The sequence below is a fragment of the Ceratotherium simum genome, chromosome 13 (genome assembly GCF_057802395.1).
Source record: "Ceratotherium simum simum isolate JZ-2026a chromosome 13, ASM5780239v1, whole genome shotgun sequence".
Classification (NCBI taxonomy): Eukaryota; Metazoa; Chordata; class Mammalia; order Perissodactyla; family Rhinocerotidae; genus Ceratotherium; species Ceratotherium simum.
In genome coordinates, this window is record NC_141912.1 from 40,927,275 (window position 1) to 40,950,147 (window position 22,873).

The 22,873-nt window shown below is 45.5% G+C and overlaps 1 protein-coding gene across 4 annotated transcripts in view; it reads right to left on the minus strand.

Moving 5' to 3' along the window:
- Positions 1-19,120, minus strand: part of MOCS1 (molybdenum cofactor synthesis 1) — a 34,081-nt gene extending 14,961 nt beyond the window's left edge. For 3 of the 4 annotated variants that reach the window (XM_004424177.3, XM_087438552.1, XM_004424179.3), the window contains exons 1-3: positions 18,944-19,120; positions 11,957-12,083; positions 10,350-10,517 (exon numbers count right to left, since the gene is read on the minus strand). In XM_004424177.3, the coding sequence (XP_004424234.1) occupies positions 10,350-10,517; positions 11,957-12,083; positions 18,944-19,066 (418 nt within the window). In that variant the 5' untranslated portion in view covers positions 19,067-19,120. The remainder of the gene's footprint in view (positions 1-10,349; positions 10,518-11,956; positions 12,084-18,943) is intronic. The other variant, XM_087438553.1, reaches the window with a different exon arrangement.
- Between the last annotated feature and the right edge of the window lie 3,753 nt (positions 19,121-22,873).

Consider the following 22,873-nt stretch of genomic DNA (forward strand, 5'->3'; position numbering starts at 1 on the left):
ACATATTATAGTCAAATTTAAGAAAATCAGATACAAAGAAAACACTCTACTAACTTTCAGAGAAAACTACCTACCAAGAGCAAGACCCAAACTAACATCAGACTTTTTCCAGCAGCAATACTGGCTATAAGAAGACAAGGCAGTGATGTTCTTTCCTTAATGAAGGAATGAACCTTAAACCTAAAATTCTATATGCATTCAAGTAACATTATAAATTTACTACTCTGCTACTTCAAAACATTATAAAAACTACCTGGCATGCCAGATTTAATTAGATTCAACATCAAAATTAGATTCACCATTAGACCCATGTTGAATAACTTTTGGAGGAAACAAATTCCGGAGATGCTGCAAGAATTATGGGAATTATGGGTGATCAAATACCTTGGTAAAATTCCTTATTATCTTAAAAGACAGAGAGTGTGCTTATAAGAAACACCAAAGGGCAGACTATTCATAATAACCCAGAAGTAGAATTCTAGAAAATATCAACAATAAGGGTGAGGGGGGTGGGTTGGCAGATCAGGGTCCTGAGAGTGTGTTAAAGTTCTCATCTTGTTAGGGAAAAGAAGGAGGGATCTTTTATTTAAAAGCCAAAAAGGAGGAAAAGGAAGCATAGGAAAAGTATAACAGATTAAAAGATTATAGAAACAAGTCCCAATATTTCAATAATTACAATAAAGATAACTAGAATAAACTCACTAGTTAAAAGTCAGACATTGTCAAATTTGATAAAAGAAACAAAAGTAACATCTATGTGCTGTTATAAGAGGCATATCTAAAGTATAAGAATGCAGAGGTTTAAAGTAAAAAGATAAAAACAGATAAACAACAGTCTTACTAAAGCCAAAGGCAAGCTGACATAGCTTTAGTAAAATAAAATACATAGACCTTAAGACCAAAAGTATTATTATGGAGAGAGACCCACTACATAGTGATAAAGGATCCAATTTATGAAGAAGACATAACAGTTCTAATCACATATGAACCTAATAAAATCACCTCAACTATGTATAAAATAGAAAGCAACAGGACCTCTGGGAGAAATTAACAAATCCACTACTTATTTATTATTGGCAGGCCAAGCACACAGAAAGCCAGCAAAGATAGAGATAACCAGAGGTTTGAACAATAAAATTAACCAGCTAGATCCAATGAACAAATATAGAAGTCTCCACACAGTAATTAAAGAATAAACATTCTCCTCAAGCACACAAGAATATTTATAAAAATGGCCAATCTACTAGGTCATAAAGCAAGCTTCAATAAATTTTAAAGAATAAGGAGCATACACATAAGATTCTCTGACTACAATAAATTATAATAAAAACAGAAATGAAAAATCCTCATATCTTTGGAAATTAAAAACACTACTTCTAAATATCTCATGGATCAAAGAACAAATCAGAATAAAAATTAATAAAACTAAGTGTTATGAAAGCAATAGGCTACACCAAGATAGAAGCAGAAATAATGTAACAGTATACAAATATATATTAAGAGGTTCAACAAATCCAAAAGTTGGTTTGTTGAAGATCAGCACAATAGACAAGCCTCTGGCAAGACTTATCAAGGAAAAAAAAAAGAGGTGAAAAAAAAAAAAAAGAGGTAGGGCACAAATAAACCATACTAAGAATTAAAAAAGACAAAATTGCAAGTAAAACTGAGATTTTAAAAATAAAATATTAACAATTTCATACCAATAAATTTGAAATTAGAAATAATGACAAATTTCTTAAAAAAAAAAACCTATCAAAACCGATTCCAAAAGAAGTAGAGAACCTGAATTGTGCAATAACTACTAAAGAAACTGAAGCAGCAGTTAAAAATCTCCCTGCAAATAAAATACCAGATAGAGACAATTTTACAGGTGAGATCTACCAAACTTTCAAAGAAGAGATTACTACAGATTTATACAAACTCTTGCAGATAAAGAATAAGAGGGAATACTACCTGCCATTGACTGAATGCTTGTGCCCCGCCTCTCTAAATTTACATGTTGAATTCTAATGCCCAATGTGCTGGTGTTAGAAGGTCAGGCCTTTGGGAGGTGATTAGCTCATGAGGGTGGATGGATTACTGCTCTTACAAAAGAGATCCCACAGAGCTCCCTAGCTCCTGGCATGTGAGGATACACTGAAAAGTCTGGGACTCAGAAAACAGCCCTCACCTGACCACGCTGGCACCTTGGTCTTGGATTTCCAGACTCCAGAACTGTGAGAAATAAATGTTTGTTGATTATAAGCTACCAAATCTGTGGTATTTTGTTATGGCAGCCTGAATGGACTAATACACTAACTAACTCATTCTTTGCAACTTAATACCAAAATCAATTAAGGCAGGCATGAGAAAGGAAACCTACATGCCCATTTCACTCATGGATATAAATGTAAAAACTTAAACAAAATATTAAAAAACTGAACCTAAGAGTAGATAAAAACATAGTATACCACAACTAGGCTGGGTGTACCCCAGGTTTCACATCAGAAAAGCTATAAATGTCGTTCAGAGTAATAGAGTAAGGAAAAAATCATAGGTAATCCTAACACACATAAAAAAGCATATAATTTTCAAAAAAGCTTAGTAAAATAGGAAGGGAACTTCATTACCTGATAAAAGTTATTTGTGAAAAAAACTTATAAGAAACATCATTCTAAATGGAGAAACATTAAGAGCACTCTTCTATTACCACCACTATTCAACATTGGACTTGAGATCCTAGATATTGCAACAGGACAAGAATAGGAAATTAAAGGCATAAAGATAGGAAAGAAAAAATAAAATTGTCTTTAGTTGCAGATGATACGGTTGCTAGCATAGAAAACTCCAAAGAATCTAAACAGACATATTATAGCACAGACAGGAGAGTGAGGAGAATATATTAACAACAACAAAATTAGAAAATGTAATCTAAAAATGATACTGTATCTGTCAGGATTATAGCATAAAATAGAATTCATCCCAGATGTTTAAAATAAAGAAACTTTAATGAAATGACTACTTACAAATGTGTGAGCAGAATTAAGGGCCCCAGTGATGAATAGTATAGCACTCAGACTAGTAACATTGGGGATCCATTGCCATGCCTAGGGCCAAAGGGATATTGGGAGGAAATTAAGTTAGGAGTACAATTAAGTCACTTTGGAGGCGAACTCCTGTGGGATTTTTTAGCCAGAGGGAATTCAGCTACTGTCAAAAAGCTAGTGTAGAAAGAGAGCAGGAAATAATTAAAAATAACCTGATCTCATTGGCCTAACCCATCATGAACCCAACTGGGCAAGGGACCCTGAGTGATGTAGTCCTTAGGAGTCAGCTACCTAGAGCAAAGAGCAGGGCAAAGGAGGGAGAAGGCTATGGGAAGACAGGGGTGTGAACAAAAAAGATGATAATTCTCCCCAATTTGATATATAGATTTAACACAATTAAAATCCAAACAGATACACAAACAATGAACAATCTGAAAAGGGAATTATAAAAACAATTCCAGTAGCATCAAAAAGAATAAAATATTTATGATTTAACTTAACCAAGAAGGTGAAAGACTTGTACAATGAAAACTACAAAACCTTGCTGAAAGAAATTGAAGACATAAATAAGTGGAAATACAACCCATGTTCACGAATTAGAAGACTTAATATTGTTAAAATGTCAACACTACCCAAAGCGATCTACTGATTCTGATTCTAACACAATCCCTGTCAAAATCCCAATGATATTTTTTGTAGAAATAGAAAAACCCATCCTAAAATTCATATGGAATCTCTAAGGACCCCAAATAGCCAAAAGAATCTTAAAAGAGAAGAACAAAACCAGAGGACTCACACTTCCTGATTACAAAACCTACTACAAAGCTACAGTAATCAAAACAGTATGGTATTGGCATAAAGACAGGCATATAGACCAATGGAATAGAGAGCCCAGAAATAAACCTTCACATATTCGGTCAAATGATTTTTGACAAGGGTGCCAAGATCATTTGATGGAGAAAAGATGGTCTTTTCAACAAATGGTGCTGGGGAAACTGGATATCCACATGCAAAAGAATGAAGTTGGACCCTTACCTAACGCCATGCACAAAAATTAACTCAAAATGGATCAAGGACCTAAATGTAATTCATAAACAATAAAAATCTTGGAAGAAATCATAGGACAAAAACTTCACGACAGTGGATTCGGCAATGATTTCTTGGATATGACACCAAAGGCACAGGCAACAAAAGAAAAAATAGACAAACTGGACTTCATGAAAATCAAAAAATTTTATGCATCAAAAGACACTATCCAGAGAGTAAAAAGGCAACCTACAGAATTGGAAAAAACACTTGCGAATCATATATCTGATAAGGGATTAATATCCAGAATAATAGAGAACTCCTAAAACTCAATAACAACAATAAATAAATTTTTTACTCAAAAATGAGCAAAGGATTCAATAGACACTTTTCCAAAGAAGACATATAAATGGCCAATAGGCACATGAAAAGATGCTCAACATCACTACTTATTAGGGAAAGGCAAATCAAACCACAATCAGATACCACCTCACACCTATTAGAATGGCTACTAGCAAAAAAAACAGAAAAAAACACATGTTGACAAGGATGTGGAGAAAATGGAACCCTTGTGCACTGTTGGTGGGAATATAAAATGGTACAGCTGCCGTGAAACACAGTATGGAGGTTCCTCAAAAAATTAAAAATAGAATTACTATATGACCCAGGAATTCCACTTCTTGGTATATACCCAAAAGAACTGAAAGCAAGTCTCAAAGAGATATTTGCACACCCGTGATCTTATGAGCATTATTCACAATAGCTAAAATATGGAAGAAACTCAAGTTGAGTTGCTTCAACTCAATGAATGGATTGGATGGATTATGAAGTGAATCTAATGAATGGATTATCAAAATGTCATACATTCTGGGCCGGCCTTGTGGCTTAGCGGTTAAGTGCGCGCGCTCCGCTACTGGCGGCCCAAGTTCAAATCCTGGGCACGCACTGACACACCACTTCTCCGGCCACGCTGAGGCCGCGTCCCACATACAGCAACTAGAAGGATGTGCAACTATGACATACAACTATCTACTGGGGCTTCGGGGGGGAAAAAAAAAGGGAGGAGGATTGGTAATAGATGTTAGCTCAGGGCCAGTCTTCCTCAGCAAAAAGAGGAGGATTAGCATGGATGTTAGCTCAGGGCTGATCTTCCTCACCAAAAAAAAAAAAAAAAGTCATACGTTCATACAATGGAATATTATTCAACCTTAAAAGAAAATTCTGCAATATGCTACAACATAGATGAACCTTGAGGACACTATGCTAAGTGAAGTACGCCAGCCACAAAAATACAAATTTCATATGATTACATTTACATGAGGTTCTCAGAGTAGCCAAAATCATAAAGATAGAAAGTAGAATGGTGGTGGCCAGGGACTGGATGGGGAGGAGAATGGAGAGTTATTGTTCAATAGGTATAGAGCTTCAGAGTCACAAGATGAAAAGAGTTATAGGGATAGATGGTGGTGATGGCTGCACAACAATGTTAATGTATTTAATAACGCTGAGCTGTACGCTTAAAAATGGATAAGACGGTAAATTTATGTGTATTTTAACACAATAAAAGAAAAGAAAAAAAATCTCAGCAGAATTTTCCAGGGAACTTGATAAGCTGAATCTAAAACTTACATGGACAAAGCTTAGTATAGCTAAAGCACTGTTGAAAAAGAATAAAAAGGACTTGCCCTACCAGATAATGGACTTATTATAAAGTGACAGTGATTAAAACTGTATGATATTGGCATAAAGATAAACAAACTGACCAGCAGAACAGAATAGAACCCAAAACAGACCAATGCACACATGGTAGATTTATGGAGGAAGTGGGGACTATTCAAGAAACCGAACTAGAAAAAATGACTCTCCATATGGAAAAAAATGAAATTGGATTCCCAAAAATCACCCACAGATTAACTAAGGACTTAAATGCAAAAAGCAAAACTTTAAATCTTTTAGTAGAAACATAGGTAGTTGTTCTGACCTTGGGTGAGATGTTTCATTAACAAGCTATAAAAAGCACGAACCATAAAAGACAAAACTGATAAATTTAAGAACTACTATTGGTCAAAAGAATTGTTACACAAAGCGTGGCTCGTTTTTTCCAACTGGGAGAAGACATTTGCAACATACATAAAGAACTTTTACCAAACCAATATGGAAGGACAAGTAACCAAGTAGAAAAACGGGCAAACGACATGATCAGGTATTACACAGAAAAAGAAATATATATGGCTAATAAACGTGTGATGAGATGCCGCACCTCATTCTTAAATCGGGAAATACAAATCAAGGCCACAATAAAATAGCATTTTACACCTGTTCCGCTGGCAAAAATCCAGAATGATAATAATGCTGAGTGTTGCAGGGTATGTGGTTCAAAAGGCTCTCTTACGCACTGTTAGTGAGAGTGCAAACCGGCACAACCACTTAAAGATAATGCTAAATTATTTTCCAAAGTTAAACATTCACATATTCTATAACCCAGCAATTCCACTCCTAGAGAAACTGTACACTAGGGTACATGAATGAGAATAAAAATGTTTAAAGTAGCACTGTTTATGATTATCAAAAAACTGGAAACAACCCAAATGCTCACTAATAGAAGGAAGTGTGTTACATTCATATAATGGAACAGCAGACTGCAGAGAAAAGGAATGAATTACAACTCAGGATGACGTGTGTGAATTTCAGTTGCATCAAATGAGTAAGCCCTGAACAACTACACACAGCATGATACTTATAAAGTGTAAAAACACTGTATCTCATTTTTAAAAAGCAAGGGAATGATAAACACAAAATTTAGGAGGGTTCCTCTCAGAGGGGGAGGTACAAGCTAGGGAAGTCCACAGAGGTGGTTAAGTTATTGCCCTTGTTCTTATTCTTCCAAAAAAAACTGACAGGGTAGAAGGTTTCCTTAGGAATTCATAACATTATTAAAATATATAAATTGGTATGAATAAAGTAAAACAGGCCAGGCATGGACCAACGATGAGACAATCTCATGAACCAAGGATTATGATTTAATCTAATTCCAGGTAACTAGAGTCCATCAAAAATAAAACAAAAACTTCACCCCTTTTCAAAAACCCTCAACGGCTCCCCATTGCATTAAGCCCCTCATGGGGTTTAAGATGTGAGATCTAGATGCTGCCTATTTCATCATTTCTTCAACATAATAGAAGGAAGGGAGGAAGGGAAACAACAGAAAAGGAAAAGGCCGCAGGACTGAGTGATTCTTAGCAAAGCAACACGTCTCACAAGAACAACTCATTCTTGAAGTCAGGATCCAAAACAAATGCTCTGCAAACTCCTCCAACACTATCATATGACTATGTGTTTAGTTCCCTTTATTCATATTTCTTTTGGAAAATCTCAAACTTTCAATATCCAACATGCTAGCCGTGTGTGGCTATTTAAATTAATTAAAATGTAATAAAGTTACAAATTCAATTCCTTGGTCACACTAGCCACATGTCAAGTGCTCAAGGCTACCCATAGCCACACTGGCCACTGTACAGATAGAGAGCATCTCCATCACTTGGTTTCACCCCATCTCAGCTGAAAAGAAGGGGCAGAGGAACCTGCACACACACAAGCCAGGCCGGAGGAGGGGATCACAGAGGACTGCAGACAGCTAAGCCTGAGCGGCTGACCTACTGCCACGGGGGGTTCTGCAGCACCAGGCCCAAGGCTGACAGCGTTCCAGGCAGGGGCCCGAAGTGATCAGGACAGCAGGCTCAGGGAAACCTGCAACCCTTGCACTCTACCCCCGGGTGGGTCCCTCGAAACCCTCGCGGGGAGGGTAGGGACATGCATCTGTGAACATCCCAGCTCTGACTGCTGTTCCCTCCCCTCTTCCTCACTGGCACCACCTGCCCTGCCCTTCAGGGCGGTTTTGCTCTGCAGTACCTCTGGGGAAACCAAGGGAGCTAGCCTGAGATGTCAGTGTTAGCAAGCATAGCACCACAGGAATGCAGGCACTGCAGTCGCCATTCGTTTTGGAGCACTGGGGGATGGAGGGGTAGTCTTCCCCCCCCCATCAACCCACGCCCTTGGAGGCAGGAGGTAAATCCTCTGAAGCCGGTCACTGTAGCCGGAGCCTTGTCTTAACTGGCATCTATGCACTGATCGACATTTGCCCACCCCAAGCTATCGGCCAGGACCAGTCACCATGGACCATCACAGGCCCTTGAAGTGGCCGATGCACAGGTGAGGAAACTGAGGCCCAGGTAGGGAAGGCACCTGCCCAAGTTCACATGGCCAGGCAGTGGCAGAATGGAAACAGGGCTGCCAACTTCCCTGGCTCATGTTCTTCCACTGTGCAAGGTGGAGGCTTCTGTGGAGACCTCTGCGTCCTCACATCTGTGGTCAGTCATCCTTCTCGGACCAGCAGCGATCCCCACCCCTTCTGCTCTGCCACAGGCCCTGGCACGGAGCACAGGGATTTAAGGTGGAACCTGTGCCAGGGGCAGAGGCAGTGGCCTGAACAAGCGGGCTGGGCCTCGCGGGCAGCTGAGTTCGGCAGATTCAGCCCTTTCCTGGAACCCAGTCTGCCCTTCAGCTCTGAGAAGCTGCCTGGAACAGGGGGTCAGCTCCCCTGGGCCAGCTTGTCCAGCCCAGGAATGATGGCAGGATCCCAAGTCAAGTGACCAGTGGTGGCTGGCGGGAGCTGGCCACAGGGAAGGAGGGAGGAGAGGGCTGTCAGGGGTCCCTGGGTCCCTCCTAAGGGCTCCCACAGCACCTGGGCTCCCTAGATGGCCAGCTCCAGTGGCTGCTTCTGTCAATGGGCTGTGGGTCCTCGACCACAGGGCCTGCAGCTCATTCACCTTTGTGCCCCCAGCACAGTACAGGCACATAAGGCTGCACTCCAGAGAACATTCACTGAACCAGCAAATGAGCCAGAGAGCTGAGGGTTGGGAGAGCCCACTCAGAACAGCGGGGATGGGGGTGGGGCTCAGCAATCAAGAACATGGAATCTTATTTTCCTCTGATTTCATCATTTATAATTACACGAGCAAAGGTCTCTCTCTGCCTGACCTTGGGGCTAGAATTAGTGCACAGCAAGCGGCTCCCAGGGCCGCCCCTTACAGAGCATTTGCCACGTGCTGGGCATTCCCTTGTCATCTTCCTCACCAGGTCAACCCTATAAAGTAAGTACTATCTCTTCCCGGAGGCTTAGGACGGATTTTAAAAGTTGTCCAAAAGTATGCTGCTAGTAAGTGGCACAGCGGAGACTCACAGGCGGGTATGTCCTATCTCAGAGAGGGTACTTTGGACCACTCTTCCTTCATCCAGCAAATATCAGTGAGCACCAACTATGTGTCAGGCACGTTCCCAGGTGCTGTGAACAAAACCTGGCCAGCTCCCTGAGAGCTGTCACAATAGTTAATGGAGGAGACAGACAATACAAAGAAAAAATAAACATACAACCAAACAACGTAACGTCAGGATGAGACAAAAGCCATGAAGAAAAATAAGGCAGGCAAAGGGGACAGAGTACGAGTCGTCACACTTTTTCTGCAAAAGCCCAGATAGTAAATATTTTTGGCTTTGCTGGTGGCCATGTGGTCTTCATTGCAACTATTCAGCCATGAGAAATACGCAAATGACTGGGTGTGGCTATGTTCCAATAAAACTTTAAAAATAGACAGTGAATTTAGGATTTCATTTAATTTTCATGTGTCACAAAATGTTATTCTTCTGATTTTTTTTTCAACCATTTAGAAACATAAAACTATTCTTAGTTTGCAGGCCACTCAAAAACAGGTGACGGCCCAGATTAGGCCTGTGGGCTGTAAGCTTGCCGACTCCTGGGACAGAGAGTGGCTGGGGTGTGTTATGTGGGGATGTACCTTAGACGGAGTGGTCAAGGAGGCCTCCTCAGGGAGATGATATTGAGCAGAGACCTGAATGAGGCAGGCAGTGGGCCCCGTGCTCCCAGCGAAGGGCCCGGCAGTGTGACTGGAGCAGGGGGGAGGGAGGGAGGGAGGGAGCAGGGCAGGTGAGAGGTGGAGCAGGTCAACAGGCGCCAGATCACATGGACCTCCGGGCCCTGGTGAGGACTCTGGTCTTTGTGATGGTAAGCCACTGGGCTTAGCTTTGTGTCCTTGGGCAAGTTATTAGACTTCTCTGTGCCTCATTTCTTAACCAATGGGAATAATAATAGCATCTGTCTTGGGGCAGTAGGACTGAGGGAGCATAATGCTCTAGATGAATGTTAGCTGCGATATTAACACTGGAGTCCAGCTGGATGAGGTAGGAGCTGGGAGAAGTGGTGACAACTTCCGTGAAACTCACCCACAATGTCCACCACGTCTGGCCGGATGAGCGGTTCTCCACCCGTGAGCCGGATCTTGTCTACACCTTCTTTCACAAAGAGCCGTGCAAGGGTCAGAATCTCCTCCGTGGTCAGCAAGTCAGCCTTGGGGGTCAGCGGGACACCTTCCTCGGGCATGCAGTATTGACCTGAGGGGAAGGGAGGGAACATGAAGGCAGGAAATGACTACAGTAGTCAGGCTTGCAATGTCTCCAGTCCCCAACTCTCCCACCAGGCTGGAAGCTTCTCCTAAACCCCATCCAGACAGTGAGGAGAGACCACGCCAAATCTGAAGTGGAACAAACCCTGGGCCAGACTCTCTCTGGGCCTCACCTTTCTCATTCATAAAATGTTAACACCCCCTCCCCATTTGGCCTTAATATCCCTCGGTGGGGAAACTGAGGGCATGAGTTAAAGAAGATGAACTAGGATGAGAGCAGAGCCTGGCTTGAGGTAGGGGCATGCCAGGTCGCTGATTCCCTTAGCTCGAGGGGTGGCTGAATGGGCCATTGCTTCTGGCATCGTCGATCCTCCTTCATTTCATCTGGTTTTGGCCACCAGTTACCCCTCTGCGTGTGTCATGAGGTGAGGGAGGCTGGGAACTCCTCTTTGGCTTGGTAAAGCTGCTCTCCTCTGGAGCTACAAGTGTTCTCATATCCAGTATATCTATTTCAGGTTATCAAAAATCCCATTTTACAGGTTTGGAAAACTGAGGTTATATTTGCTCAGGGTGAGGTAGCAGAATGGGGTAAATGAAGTGAGCCCTGGCAGGGGAGTGGGGCACCAGCCCCTACTACCAGATCCTGTGGTACAGTTTTATCAACGATTGGGTCAAGATCTGTTAGAGGGCCATTTAGTCAAATTAGTGAAGGGTCCAAAATTGGTCTTTTAAGATAGAACAGAATAGGTGAAAATATCAGAACATCAGTACCGCATGTAATAGGTATTATTTGCTTAAACATTTACTATAAACAAACACATGTATTTATTGGACCATGAAGTAAATGTATTACTTATTGTGAGCTACAGCGGAAGGAAGGAAGGGAGGGAGGGAGGAAGGAAGGAGGGAGCGGGGAGGAGCAAAGACACTTTGGAAGTCCCCCAGCAGTGGATCCGCCCCAGAGCCCTCCACATGGGATTATGAAATGACTACTCTGTCAGCCTGGCCCCAGACGACTTCTGTCACGAGACTGGGGTGTTAGCCACGGGCACTGCTGTGTAGTTTAGAGTGTCCAGCACCCCACACCCACGGGGGCTATGTCCTGAACTATGGGAACTGCAGGGAAACAGGGGGGAGAAAGAGTCCCGAAGAGTGAGAGATCCAGGTCCTATCTTAATCCTAAATCCAACAGAAATTCTGTTTTTAAATCTAATCCCAAGTAGAACCCAGCTTCCAGGATCATAAAATTCAACCTTTACCCCTGTCTTGCCCCTGAACCCCGTCTGGCAAGCAAGGAAGAAGTGGGGTGGAGACGTTTGAGAAAGAGGAATTGGCAGGATTGCGAAGGATTCCTGGGTGTGGGGAGGTTTCAGAAGCCGTTTCAGCAGATGGACAGGAGCCCAGAGAGGGCCCAGGGAGGTGACTCACATCGGAGGTTGCACTTCTCGGTGAGGGAGATCCGCAGGTAGCTGTGTTGCCGGCCGAAGCTGTCGGTGAGGAAGGCAGAGAAGGGGGCTGCGTGCTCCCTCAGGAACTGCCTCCGCCTGGACAGCTCCTGCAATGCCAGGGACGGGGAGATGTGGGCCTCTGCTCCCAGGCTGGGGGACAGGAGCGAGGAGAGCCCATCTGGGGAGACAGTCCCCTCCATCAACCGCCCCTCTCTCATCTCTGACATCTGTACAGCACTTCCCACCTTGCCATCCCTGTGGGCTCCGCAGTCCTGGGGGAGCTGAGATTCTCCCTCTCATTCGCAGATTGGGAAACAGGCCTGAAGGACCTGCCCTCAAAACCCCAACACTCAGCCCTGGGGCTCAGGACCTCTGTAGGCACGTAGCTGCCTGCCAGCCAGGCAGCAAGGCAGAGGAAAGGGCACTAACCTCTCCCAGCCCCCACCTCCTCTCCCTCAAAGGAAGCCTGTCCAGGAAGAAGCATCTCCAATACCTCTTGGACGGGTCAGGGCGAGAGAATGTGCCACTCCACACCTGGCAACCATGCCAACTGGCAACCACGTCCAGAAAGGAGAGAGGCAGTGGGTAACTGAGAGGGATGGTGGCCTGGGCCACCGCGGCTGTGCTGCCTGGGACATGGTGAGTCACCTCTCCAACCCAGGCCTCCCGTTCCTTACCTTTGCAACAGGAGACAGAACAAGCTCAAAGCAAAATCACTAACTGCGGAGGCTGGGTGTCAACAAGCTGCCTCCCCCTTAACTACCCCCCTGTTGGTTGGGCTCCCTGGGGCCTCCCCACTGCCTAGGAGGACCCCACAGGCCAAGCCATGAGGAGCAGCTGAGAGCTACACCTGGCCGGGGAAGGTATATCCATGGGAGGGCCCCCCGAATGCAGAAGGCATCTGGGCAAGGACAGCACAACGAGGGACACCTGCAGAAGGACTGAGGCCACCAGCCTCAGGAAGGCAGAGTGGAGGGGCCAGGATGACCATCCCGCTAAACCCACGCAGAGACTGTTCTAGTACTTATCCTTCGCCCTACCCATTGCTAGAAGGAAGGATTATGCACCCATCATCTGGCGCCAAAGCAGGAGGAACTTGCTGGAGGCTCCCTGCAAGGCCCAAACTCGTCCTGGGGAGAGAGGCGGCAGCCAACCTCACCCTTTCCAAGTCTGAGCTAGTCTGATCTCTCTCCTCCTCGAGAGCCAACCCTGGGTCGTGACAGATGCTGACGAGATAATTGCTCCATAGAAGTAACATCTGCAAAGCATCTTAATGGTTCCAAAGAATGTTCTCTTTTTAATTCCCACACCTACACCGTAAGGGATTATTATAACTAAGGCTCGGATGGGGTCCAAAAACATCCTTGGCAGAGCCAGGATTCAAATTATTCAAATTCAGGTCTTCTGATTCTAAGTTCTAAATTCTTTCCTCTATTTGCACAGGGTGAGTCCAAGAAGGTAGAGGAGACAGCACACAGGGTGGGGAGAAGTCATTTCTCTAGAATCTTTAGAACAGAGAAATCATGACCACAGCAGTCTACGGACAGGGCTCTGGATTGGGGGCAAGAACTCCTGGTTTCCGGGCCAGCTATGACCTGACATACTGAGAAAGTTCCCTTACTCCTCCAGGACAGTTTTCTCAGGTGTAAGATAAGAACACGGTTATGGATAAAGTTGTGGCTATGGTAGGGGATGGGGGGCAGTCAGGATGCTGGTAGGTAAACACCCAGGATTATTATGATCCTGTAATCTAAGACAGCAGAAGGCCTCAGGCCCTCCTGAGGTCCAGGGTAACTGTCCACCTGCACTCAGGAGGAAGAAACATTTACTTCAGTGAGCTCCTCAGCCCTAGCAATGCCTTAGAACCATCTGGGAAGCTAAGGACAAAAATTCCACGGGAGAACAACTGAATTCGGATCTTGTTTTTATTCGGCGCTTGTAATTTTAATATCTCCTGGTGATTCTAATATACAGCCAACAGCAAGGGCCACTGATTGACTCAGGAGACAGAAGGGATATGAGCATGTACGGGGGTGCTTCCATGATTTTCCTGGGTCCATAAAACTGATCTCATTCTGCCCACCACACGACCAGTTTCCCACGTCCTCGGAGAAACCCTGCTCACAGTCCCATGAAAAGAAACCAGAAGTCACTTCTCTGACCTGTTTATAGCAGACTATAATCATAACAGTAACTTCCTCCCTCCCTACGCACCCACCGCCTTTCCACTGGTACTCTTGGGGATGGGACAGGGGACACTCCAGAGTCAAGAGCCCCATCGACCACCAGAGTCCAGGAGATCTGACACCTGGGAATCTGGATTTATGGCAGAGTTGTACCCTCTTCTCCATCAATAGCTATTGGCAATTCGGTAATTAGTTAGTCACCCTAGATCCCACCTCCTCACTTGCCAAGATGCCCCCCTCACCCTAATCTTAACATACTAGGGGAGCTGGTGAGGAAGGAGCCCAAATAAATCCAGGAATTGGGAGCGAGTGAGAGGAATAAGGACTATGACTCAGCAGAAACCAGAGAGCAAGCAGTGTAATGGGACAATTAAGAGTGGAGTTAGGCATGGCGGGGGAAGAGGCAGGCCAGGTTTCACTTTTAAAACATGCAGTAATCTTATCCAGCTTCATTCAGACTCTGTACTTCCGGCCAGTACCTGACCCAGCCTCCTACACACACATTCTCACCCTGCTAGGCTTGCAAATGCCTCACTTGGATATTAACAAGCCTCATCCCTACCTCTTCTCTCCTCCAACACTGCATGTCCTACTTTCTTTCTTCATTTTTTTTTTCCCCCTTTCCTTTAAACCCCATGGAGGCAAAAAATACCAGCACCAGTCAAAAGAGCCTGGCCCCCAGAGAGAATTACCAGGCAGGGTTGACAGCGATGCCTCACCCAGGAACAGATGGGACATGTCAGAAGTGATAGAAGGCCTTTAGGTGCTCATATTCCCAGGGCCCCAGCCTGGACCAGGCTGCTCCCCCTGTGTGGAAGCCTTCCCGCCTGACTCGGTATCCCAGGGTCTACACAGTATGTCTTAGCAAGTGTCGAACCCCTGTGTCAATGAACAAATAGGCTGGTCCCTAGTCCAAAGAGAAAAGCAGTATGTGCAAAACCTAGTTACACTGGGGTCATCGTTCATCTCCAGGCTGGTCTCTACTTTCAAAATGGTTTGGCCTACTGCAGGGGTTCTCAACACCGGCTACACTTCTCCATCACCTGAAGAGCTTCTAAGAAGCACTGATGCCAGAGCCCCACCCTGAAGATTCTCACTCAACTGCTGTGGAATGGGGCCCTGGCTTTGTTTTTGGGGTTTTTTTTTTTAAGTGCCTCAACTTTTTACTCTGCAGCTCAGGATGAGAACCACTGGCCCAGCCACAGCAGGATCAGGAGCTATTTTAGCCCGGGGAGAGCTGCTGCGGTTCTCAGCGTAGGCTTTGAGAGCAGGTAAACCTGAATTACAAGCCTGGCTCTGTTACTAACTAGCTGTAGAGCAAGTCGCCAAAATTCTTTAAGCCTTAGTTTCCTCATCCATAAAGTGTGGATAATAATTCTACCTAACTCAACTAGAGGAGTTCCTGGCACATAGGAGGTATTCAATAGAGATCACTGCCATTTTCTTAATATAATTCCTACTTACATATATTCATTCATTAAACAGATATTCATGCAGGAGCACTGGCTATGTGTGCTATGACTAGTTTTCCCACTCTTGTCAGCTTCGCCAGTCCTGCATGGCCTTCCAACCCTACTTAATGGCAGATGGCCCAAGGCTGGGGTTTCAGACCTGCTGTCACACCACCCAAAGCAGGACAAGTGGGGTCTGGGCTCCCCCAGGACCACAGATACTAGTGCTAGGAACCAGGCACTGGGCAGCCTACCATATGCAACTGGTAACATCTTATCTACATACCCCATGAAGCTTGAGGTGGAGGGGAGTGGTACAAAGAAGTTAGTTTAGGGAAGGATGCTGCCCTCAAAGAACCTTCCAGAGTATTTAGTCCCTAACCTTGGGCATTTGATTTGAATGATAAGCACCAGCCCCCAAACTGCTCTAGAGTGTAAAGAGAGTAGCAGGATTACTCAGGGGTAAAAGAGCACATTTCAAACTCAAATATCAGTGGCCCCAATTTACTTGCCATTTGGGAAGATATATACCAGGGGTGACTTAAAACTAATCTATCAAATGAGAGGACCTAGTGAAGTTTCCAGCCCCAGACCTAGATCTCCCATCTCCCTCCATCCCACCCTAAGGGTGGAGTCTCTACACCTCTGGTTCCTGGCACAGACAGCCACACTTCACTGAAGGAGAGATTTTCAGGAGATGGGCAGGATGGGAGTCAAGATAATCCCCTGAAAGGTCTTCTTTCCCTCCATGTGTTACTGCCCCAGGCCAGGCCTTGCAGTCCCCTCCTACCTTCTTCTACCCCCAGTTCCTTCCTGCATGACCCGCTCTCCAACATTTGTTCTTTCTGGCCCCCTGAACAGCTGGGTGCCTTTACCCTACAGAGTCACCCTCTCCCTCACCTCTGCCCCAAAGCAGCACACCCAGGACCTGAGGCCAGCCCCCTGTTGCCCCAACAAAGCCTGCACGGAGCCTGAGAGGGAGAAAGAGGGGTGTAGCGCTTCTGGACTGGGGTAAGCCCTGCAGGGATGATTGTCTGGGCCGCCCCCGTCAGGATGGCAGGTAGCTGTGTCTCCCCCACCCACCTCCCCTTTCCACCTATAGAAGCGGCTCCACCTGTCTTTGGACCAAGCCCAAGGCTCCCTTTCCACTGTCCTCACAGCCAGCTCCCATTCCACACCTCACATCTCTCTCACACCCACTCACTGACACACAGATAACACCCAGTGGCTTTTCCCTCTGTCTCTCCAAGCACCTCCCATCCCAAACCAGACACCCCGGGCCCTGGGGGTGGGGGGGTGTGGGGATAGGCACCCTGCAGGAAGGGAACAAGGGACAGAGGTTCCAGATGCCCCACCCCTGCTCCTGCCAACTGGCAAGTCTGTGGAAGGCTGAACATACATAACTCTGGACTTGTCTCACCTCTAAGATTCTCTTCAAGACGTGCTGTGCTCTCCCCGACTGTGTAAAGATGGGCTGGTCCACCCCTCGGTTTTAATGACATGAAGAGAGGGGAAATGACAGCCCTGGGAGCCAGGTGAAATTGGAGGCAGAGCAAGGGTGAAAACTTGGGCTCCCAGTCCAGTGCTCTGTCTACTATTCCATGTGGTCCCTCTCTAGTGGGGGTTCAAACAGCCAAAAATACCCGCTGACTCCACTGCCTGCAAAGCACCATGTTAAGCACTGTGGGGAAATACCTAGGAGGCAGGGAGCACCCAGCACTCAAGGAGCAACCTGTCTGCCGAGGGTAACCCTAGTGGGGAATGTCCAAGATGGGAGATCTGTGACAAATAGCTGACAGAATGATTATCTTGAGTGTCCAGGTGGGAGGGGACTAACGGGACGCAGCACGTGCCAATGGTAGCAAGGATAATAAAAATTACAACAAACATATACATAACAGACTTAAGCGTGCCAGGCTTTGTCTAAGTATATATTAACATATGTTACCTCTTGATCCCTATAACTACCCTATGAGGTAGACACTATTATTCCCATTTTACAGATGAGACCGAGGCACGGAGAGGTGAAGGAACTTGAAGTTCACACACCGAATAAATGGTAAATCCAGGCATTCTGCTCCAGAGCCCATCTTCTTACCTGCTAATTGCACCTCCCCTCACAGCATAAAGGAAAGGGTAGGGTCAGCCTCTCCCCCGTTCGCCCCACAGGTTAACTTCAATGAGTCCCCTCACCCAAAACATAGACTCTACCTACAGCACATGGTTTACTGTGAGGACTAAAGCACTTAGCACAGGTCCTCTCGTGAAAGGTACAAGATAAATCCCTTCTCCTGAATTCTTTAAAGATCTCAGCAATTTTTGCTTTCCTATTTTTCCCTCAGTGAAGTTCAGAGTTCAAGAATACTGAAAAACTTCTCCACCTCCCAGCAGTGGGGCCTGCTAACTGTAGATCCCAGAGGGCGTCAGATTTGGGAAAAGCAAGTTAGGCTGAGGCCCTCCCCCACATTGAGCAATAGTCGGGGGATGGGGGGAGGGAGCATGATCCAATGAATCCCAGGACATGAAGCCGTGTGCTAACAGATGGGAAAGAAAAACCACATTGGTCTAGAAAAGAGGTTTCACCAAATGAAACAAGACGCTTCTCCCCAAATTATTCTTTCACCACATGGGCAAAAGAACAAACCTAACACTTGTTATAACATGAATCACTCTGAGGGGTGCTGTCAACCCAACCCTAAAGAGACACCAGAATCCCTAACTTGGAAGAGCCCAGGGTCTGCTCTGTTCTGCTCTAGAATGAGGCTGAACCCTCCTAAGGGAAATGAAGATGAAACAGAAAGTCAGCCAAGGGCAGGTCACAGAGCCCTGTGACTACAGAAGTGACAACTGACTTGGTGGCACCAAGGTGACATTTTTACTGTCACACTATGAAGCAGGGTGTCATAAGAACATCTGATCTCACACAGACAACCTCCCCTGGGAGGATAGGGAGGAAAATGTTTAAGGAAGAGGTTGGGTGTGAGGCAGGGCTGGGAGGGGTACTAACATCTCATTGGACCCAAAGCCCTACCCGCCTGCTCGCCCATCTCTGGTGGTCACTCAGACCCGGAAATGGGTGGCATGGCTGGGTGGCCAGGGAGGTTTTTAAGCGAAACCCCAAAAAGCCCCGCACCCCCACCCCCGGCTGGGGTATCTGGTGAGACTGGGCAGTCTCTCTAGAGGACATCATTCCACTGCTCTCCCTACCCCCAATTAAGCACACAGAGGTCCCTCCCAGAAGCACCGGACGGGCCAGGGTGCTTCTCGGAGTAAGGGGCAGCTTGCCAGACCACCCTCTTCCGGGAAAGGTGTGGATGCAGGGAGGCTCACCTCTGCAGCATGCTGGGAGGGCTCCCCGGGGCGGGGCTGTGTCACCGGGGCCCCCGAGCTGCAGCTCCGAAAGCTGGACCTGAGGACTCGCCGCACCATCCGGGACACCGGCCGCGCCGCCATGAAGCCTGCTCCCCTGGCGAGGCTCCACGGGGTAGCCGGCTCGGAAGCGCACTAGCCGGGACTCGCTGCCCTGGGTCACAGCGGCAGGGGCGGGGCTGGGGCGGGACCCACGCAGCCAATCAGCGAGGGCGCCGCGCAGCCTTCTGGGAGTTGTAGTCTCCTCCCTCTGCTCCTTTCCTGGGCTGGGGAAGCGTAGGGCTCGGAAAGCGCAAGTTTAAACTCAACAGGAGATCTCAGTTCTTACCCTCCAGACCTCTCTGGCTGCTCTGGTCCCAGACTTAGGTCGTGGTGTGACTGGCACAAAGTGCTGTAGGCAGATGAATGGTGCATTGCCTTGGGCGCAAAATTTAAGGGGGTGCCAAAAAGGTAGCTTATCAAATAATATTTTAATGCAATATTTTAAAAAGTCAGAATCAATGCAAAAAAAATCCCATGATGAACAAAATTTCAACACTTTAGATAAAAACAAGATCCGACCCTGCATGTTTAAGATTCATTTCACTTCGTTCATGGTGGTCTAGGCCCTGGTTGTAGGATAGTCAGCTGCCTCTTTCAAGATACCCTTCTCCAATTGTGCCCCAAAAGGACATTAACAGTCTTGGCCTCTCTGTTTAAAAAAGGAGTATACGGGAAGAAGTCACAGAATGAGTGGATATCATTTCTGGAATGCTTCTGACACACCAAGCACCAGGCTAGACATCATTCAATACTTGCAATAATCCTGCAATTGATAGAATGTCAATTTTGCAACTGAGGAAACTGAGACTTAGAGAGGTTAGGTAATTTTCCCAAAGACACACAGTTGATAGGTGGCAAAACTGGGGTTTAAACTCGGGACAATCTGACTCCTAAAGTTAAGATTCAGTATATATCAGGAATTGGGGAGGGGGGAGGTGTCTTTCTCTCTCTCAAAAACAAAGATGGATGGTAATGAAGATTCATTAATGAACCTATGTACTAACAGTCATTATGCTCAAACCAGCCTATCTGTTGTATCCAAAACTCTTTTTGCCATGGAATTGCGAGAATCAAACATTGACTGGAACATACTAGCTGCCAAGTGTACATTAGGAAATGGGGATACAGTTCTCGGTCTTGAAGAATTGACAGACTAGTGCAGAGGAAAGGATAACTGACTATAGCTAATTGGTACAAATGCAGCAAGACTGGCAGAAAACCTGGGATAATTTTAGCCTTAGATGCAAGGTGAGTTTCTTATGATGTTCTTCAAAGTTCAGACAATACATTGCAGGGGGTGAGGGTGCGTCTGGGTATGTCTGAAACTGGTGGGACAGGCCTGATAGAAGTCTATTTGCAAAGGGCCTGAGGCCTGTTCAAGCTCTGTCCACTGCTAAGTTTGATGTCTGGATTTGTCAGGAGAACTGGGTGTGGAGATGAGAAGGACAAAAAGCATGTTTTTTGTAGGTATGAGGCCTGAAGAGCTTCCAGGAGAGGACTCAACCTCAAGGAAGGAGCCATCTGACATAATGAACTTGATCCGGTCGTGAGTCCTTAGAGTTTGGAGGAAGCAGAGATTCTGAGTCTGTGTCTTAGTTCTTAATCAACTCTGTCCCCAACTATAGTGGTTTCTAATGACTACTGTAACAAATTACCACAAACTTCGTGGCTTAAAACAAAATTTATTTTCTTACAGTTCTAGAGGCCAGAGTCTGAGATGAGTTGTACCGGGCTAAAATCAAGATATTGACAGGAACATTCCCTCCAGACACTCTATGGGATAATCTGTTTCCTCTGCCTTTTCCAGCATCCACAGCTGCATTCCTTGGCTCGTGGTCCCTTTATCCTCAAAGCCATCAGCGTAGCATCTTCTTTCTGCGACTCTGCTTCTATCTGCTTCCATCCCATGGCCTGCTTCCCTTCTGTCTTAAATCTCCCTCTGCCCCCTTATAACAACACTCGTCATTGCATTTAGAGAGCACCTGGATAATCTAGATGAGTTTTTCAATGTGGATCCTTCTTGGGGGCTGAGGGACAGAAGACAGAGAGAGAAGGTGGTAGTGTATGGAGAGAAAGATCTACCTGTTGGCCAGAAACCAAATCACTGGAGGGAATTAAATTGTAGGTGTTAAACCTTTTAAATGAGCCCCTCAAGATGATCTTGTGCCCTCACTCAGTAGCCCCACTCTTTGAGCCCATCTAAAATGCCACCAGATGCATGAAGCCTTTCTAGATTCCACCCTCTTCATCCAAATTGTGTGTGATTGTTTCTGCGCTTGGGCCTTATCGTCACTTTCTATAGAACCTTGGAACTCCAGGGCTGAGCAAAACCTTACAGCTCATTCAGTTTAGCTTGTAAGCTGAAATGTCTATGTGATTGTGAATCTATGTGGACACATTCAGTGCTGGGAAACTTTCTGATTTCCTGACATTGTTCCACTTAAATACCTCTTTGGCTATTAAAATTCTTACTCGTATTGAGCAGAAATGTGGCTCTTTCTTTCAACATATGGTGATTAAGTGTCATCCAGGCCACACCCTCTGCTAATGACTGTGGATAAGGAAATACCTTCAGGAACTCACAGTCTAGAATAGGGCTCTGATCTCAAGAGCCCATGGATGGATTTGGGAGGACCCATAGACCCCCGAAATTGGTTGGATGATATTATATATGTGCATTTTTTCTGGGGAGAGGTGGCTTTCATCACGTGCTTAAGAGGCCCATGACCAGAAAGAGAGAATACTGGTCTAGAAATTACCCTTGTGTGATATCCTCCTATTGGCCCTATTTTTACCTTGTGGGGCTATTGCATCTACCCTCTCTTTCATTTGAGAGCCTGAACACAATTTCTCTCCTCTTCAAGGTACACTGCAGCAATTATTGTCAACCCTTGTACACAACATCATGTGAGTCACTGTGCCATTTTAGTCCATCTTCCCAAATACACTTTGGTTTGTCAAAGTCCCAGGGGCAGATTGTATTTTTAAAGGATGGCTGCAGGGGCCAGCCCAGTGGCAATAGCGGTGAAGTTTGCATGCTCTGCTTTGGCGGCCCAGGGTTAGCATGTTTGGATCCCGAGCATGGACCTACACACTGCTCATCAAGCCGTGCTGTGGGGGCATCCTACATGCAAAATAGAGGAAAGTTAGGACAGATGTTAGCTCAGGGACAATCTTCCTCACACTAAAAGAGGAAGATTGGCAACAGATGTTAGCTTAGAGCTAATCTTCCTCACCAAAAAAAAAAAAAAAAAAGGCTGTAACAATATCTCCTGTCTCAAGTTCCGCCTGAGCCGTGCTGTCCGATAGAACCTTCTGCAATGATGGAAATAGTCTAAGTCCTCATTAGTGACTTTTGAGTGACTATTGAGCACTTGAAATGTGGCTAGTATGACTGAGGAACTGAATTTTTAATTTCATTAAATTTTAATTAAAGAGTAAACAACCATGTGTGGCTAGTGGCTACTGGATTGCTCAGCATTGCTCTAGAACCTTGTTTTCCCCATCAGGAAGTAGAATTATTTCTCCTCTGCTTGCATCTAGGTAGGTTTGTAACTGGCTTGTAACCAATAGAATATGGCAGAAGTGATGCTGCATGACTTCTGAGGCTAGATTAGAAGAATATGATGCAACTTCCAACTTAACAATTTACCTCTCGTGATCTGGTCTCTGGCTGGCTGGAAGATACTTCCCTGCTTATCCCCCCATCCCATTCTCTCCCCACCTGTCTGCCATTTCCCAACTCCTAAAAAAGATCCAGGACAAAATGTGGAAGCAACCAAGACGTCCTTCAGTAGGTACAAGGATTAATAAACTGTAGTACATCTAGAAAATGGAATATTATTTCAG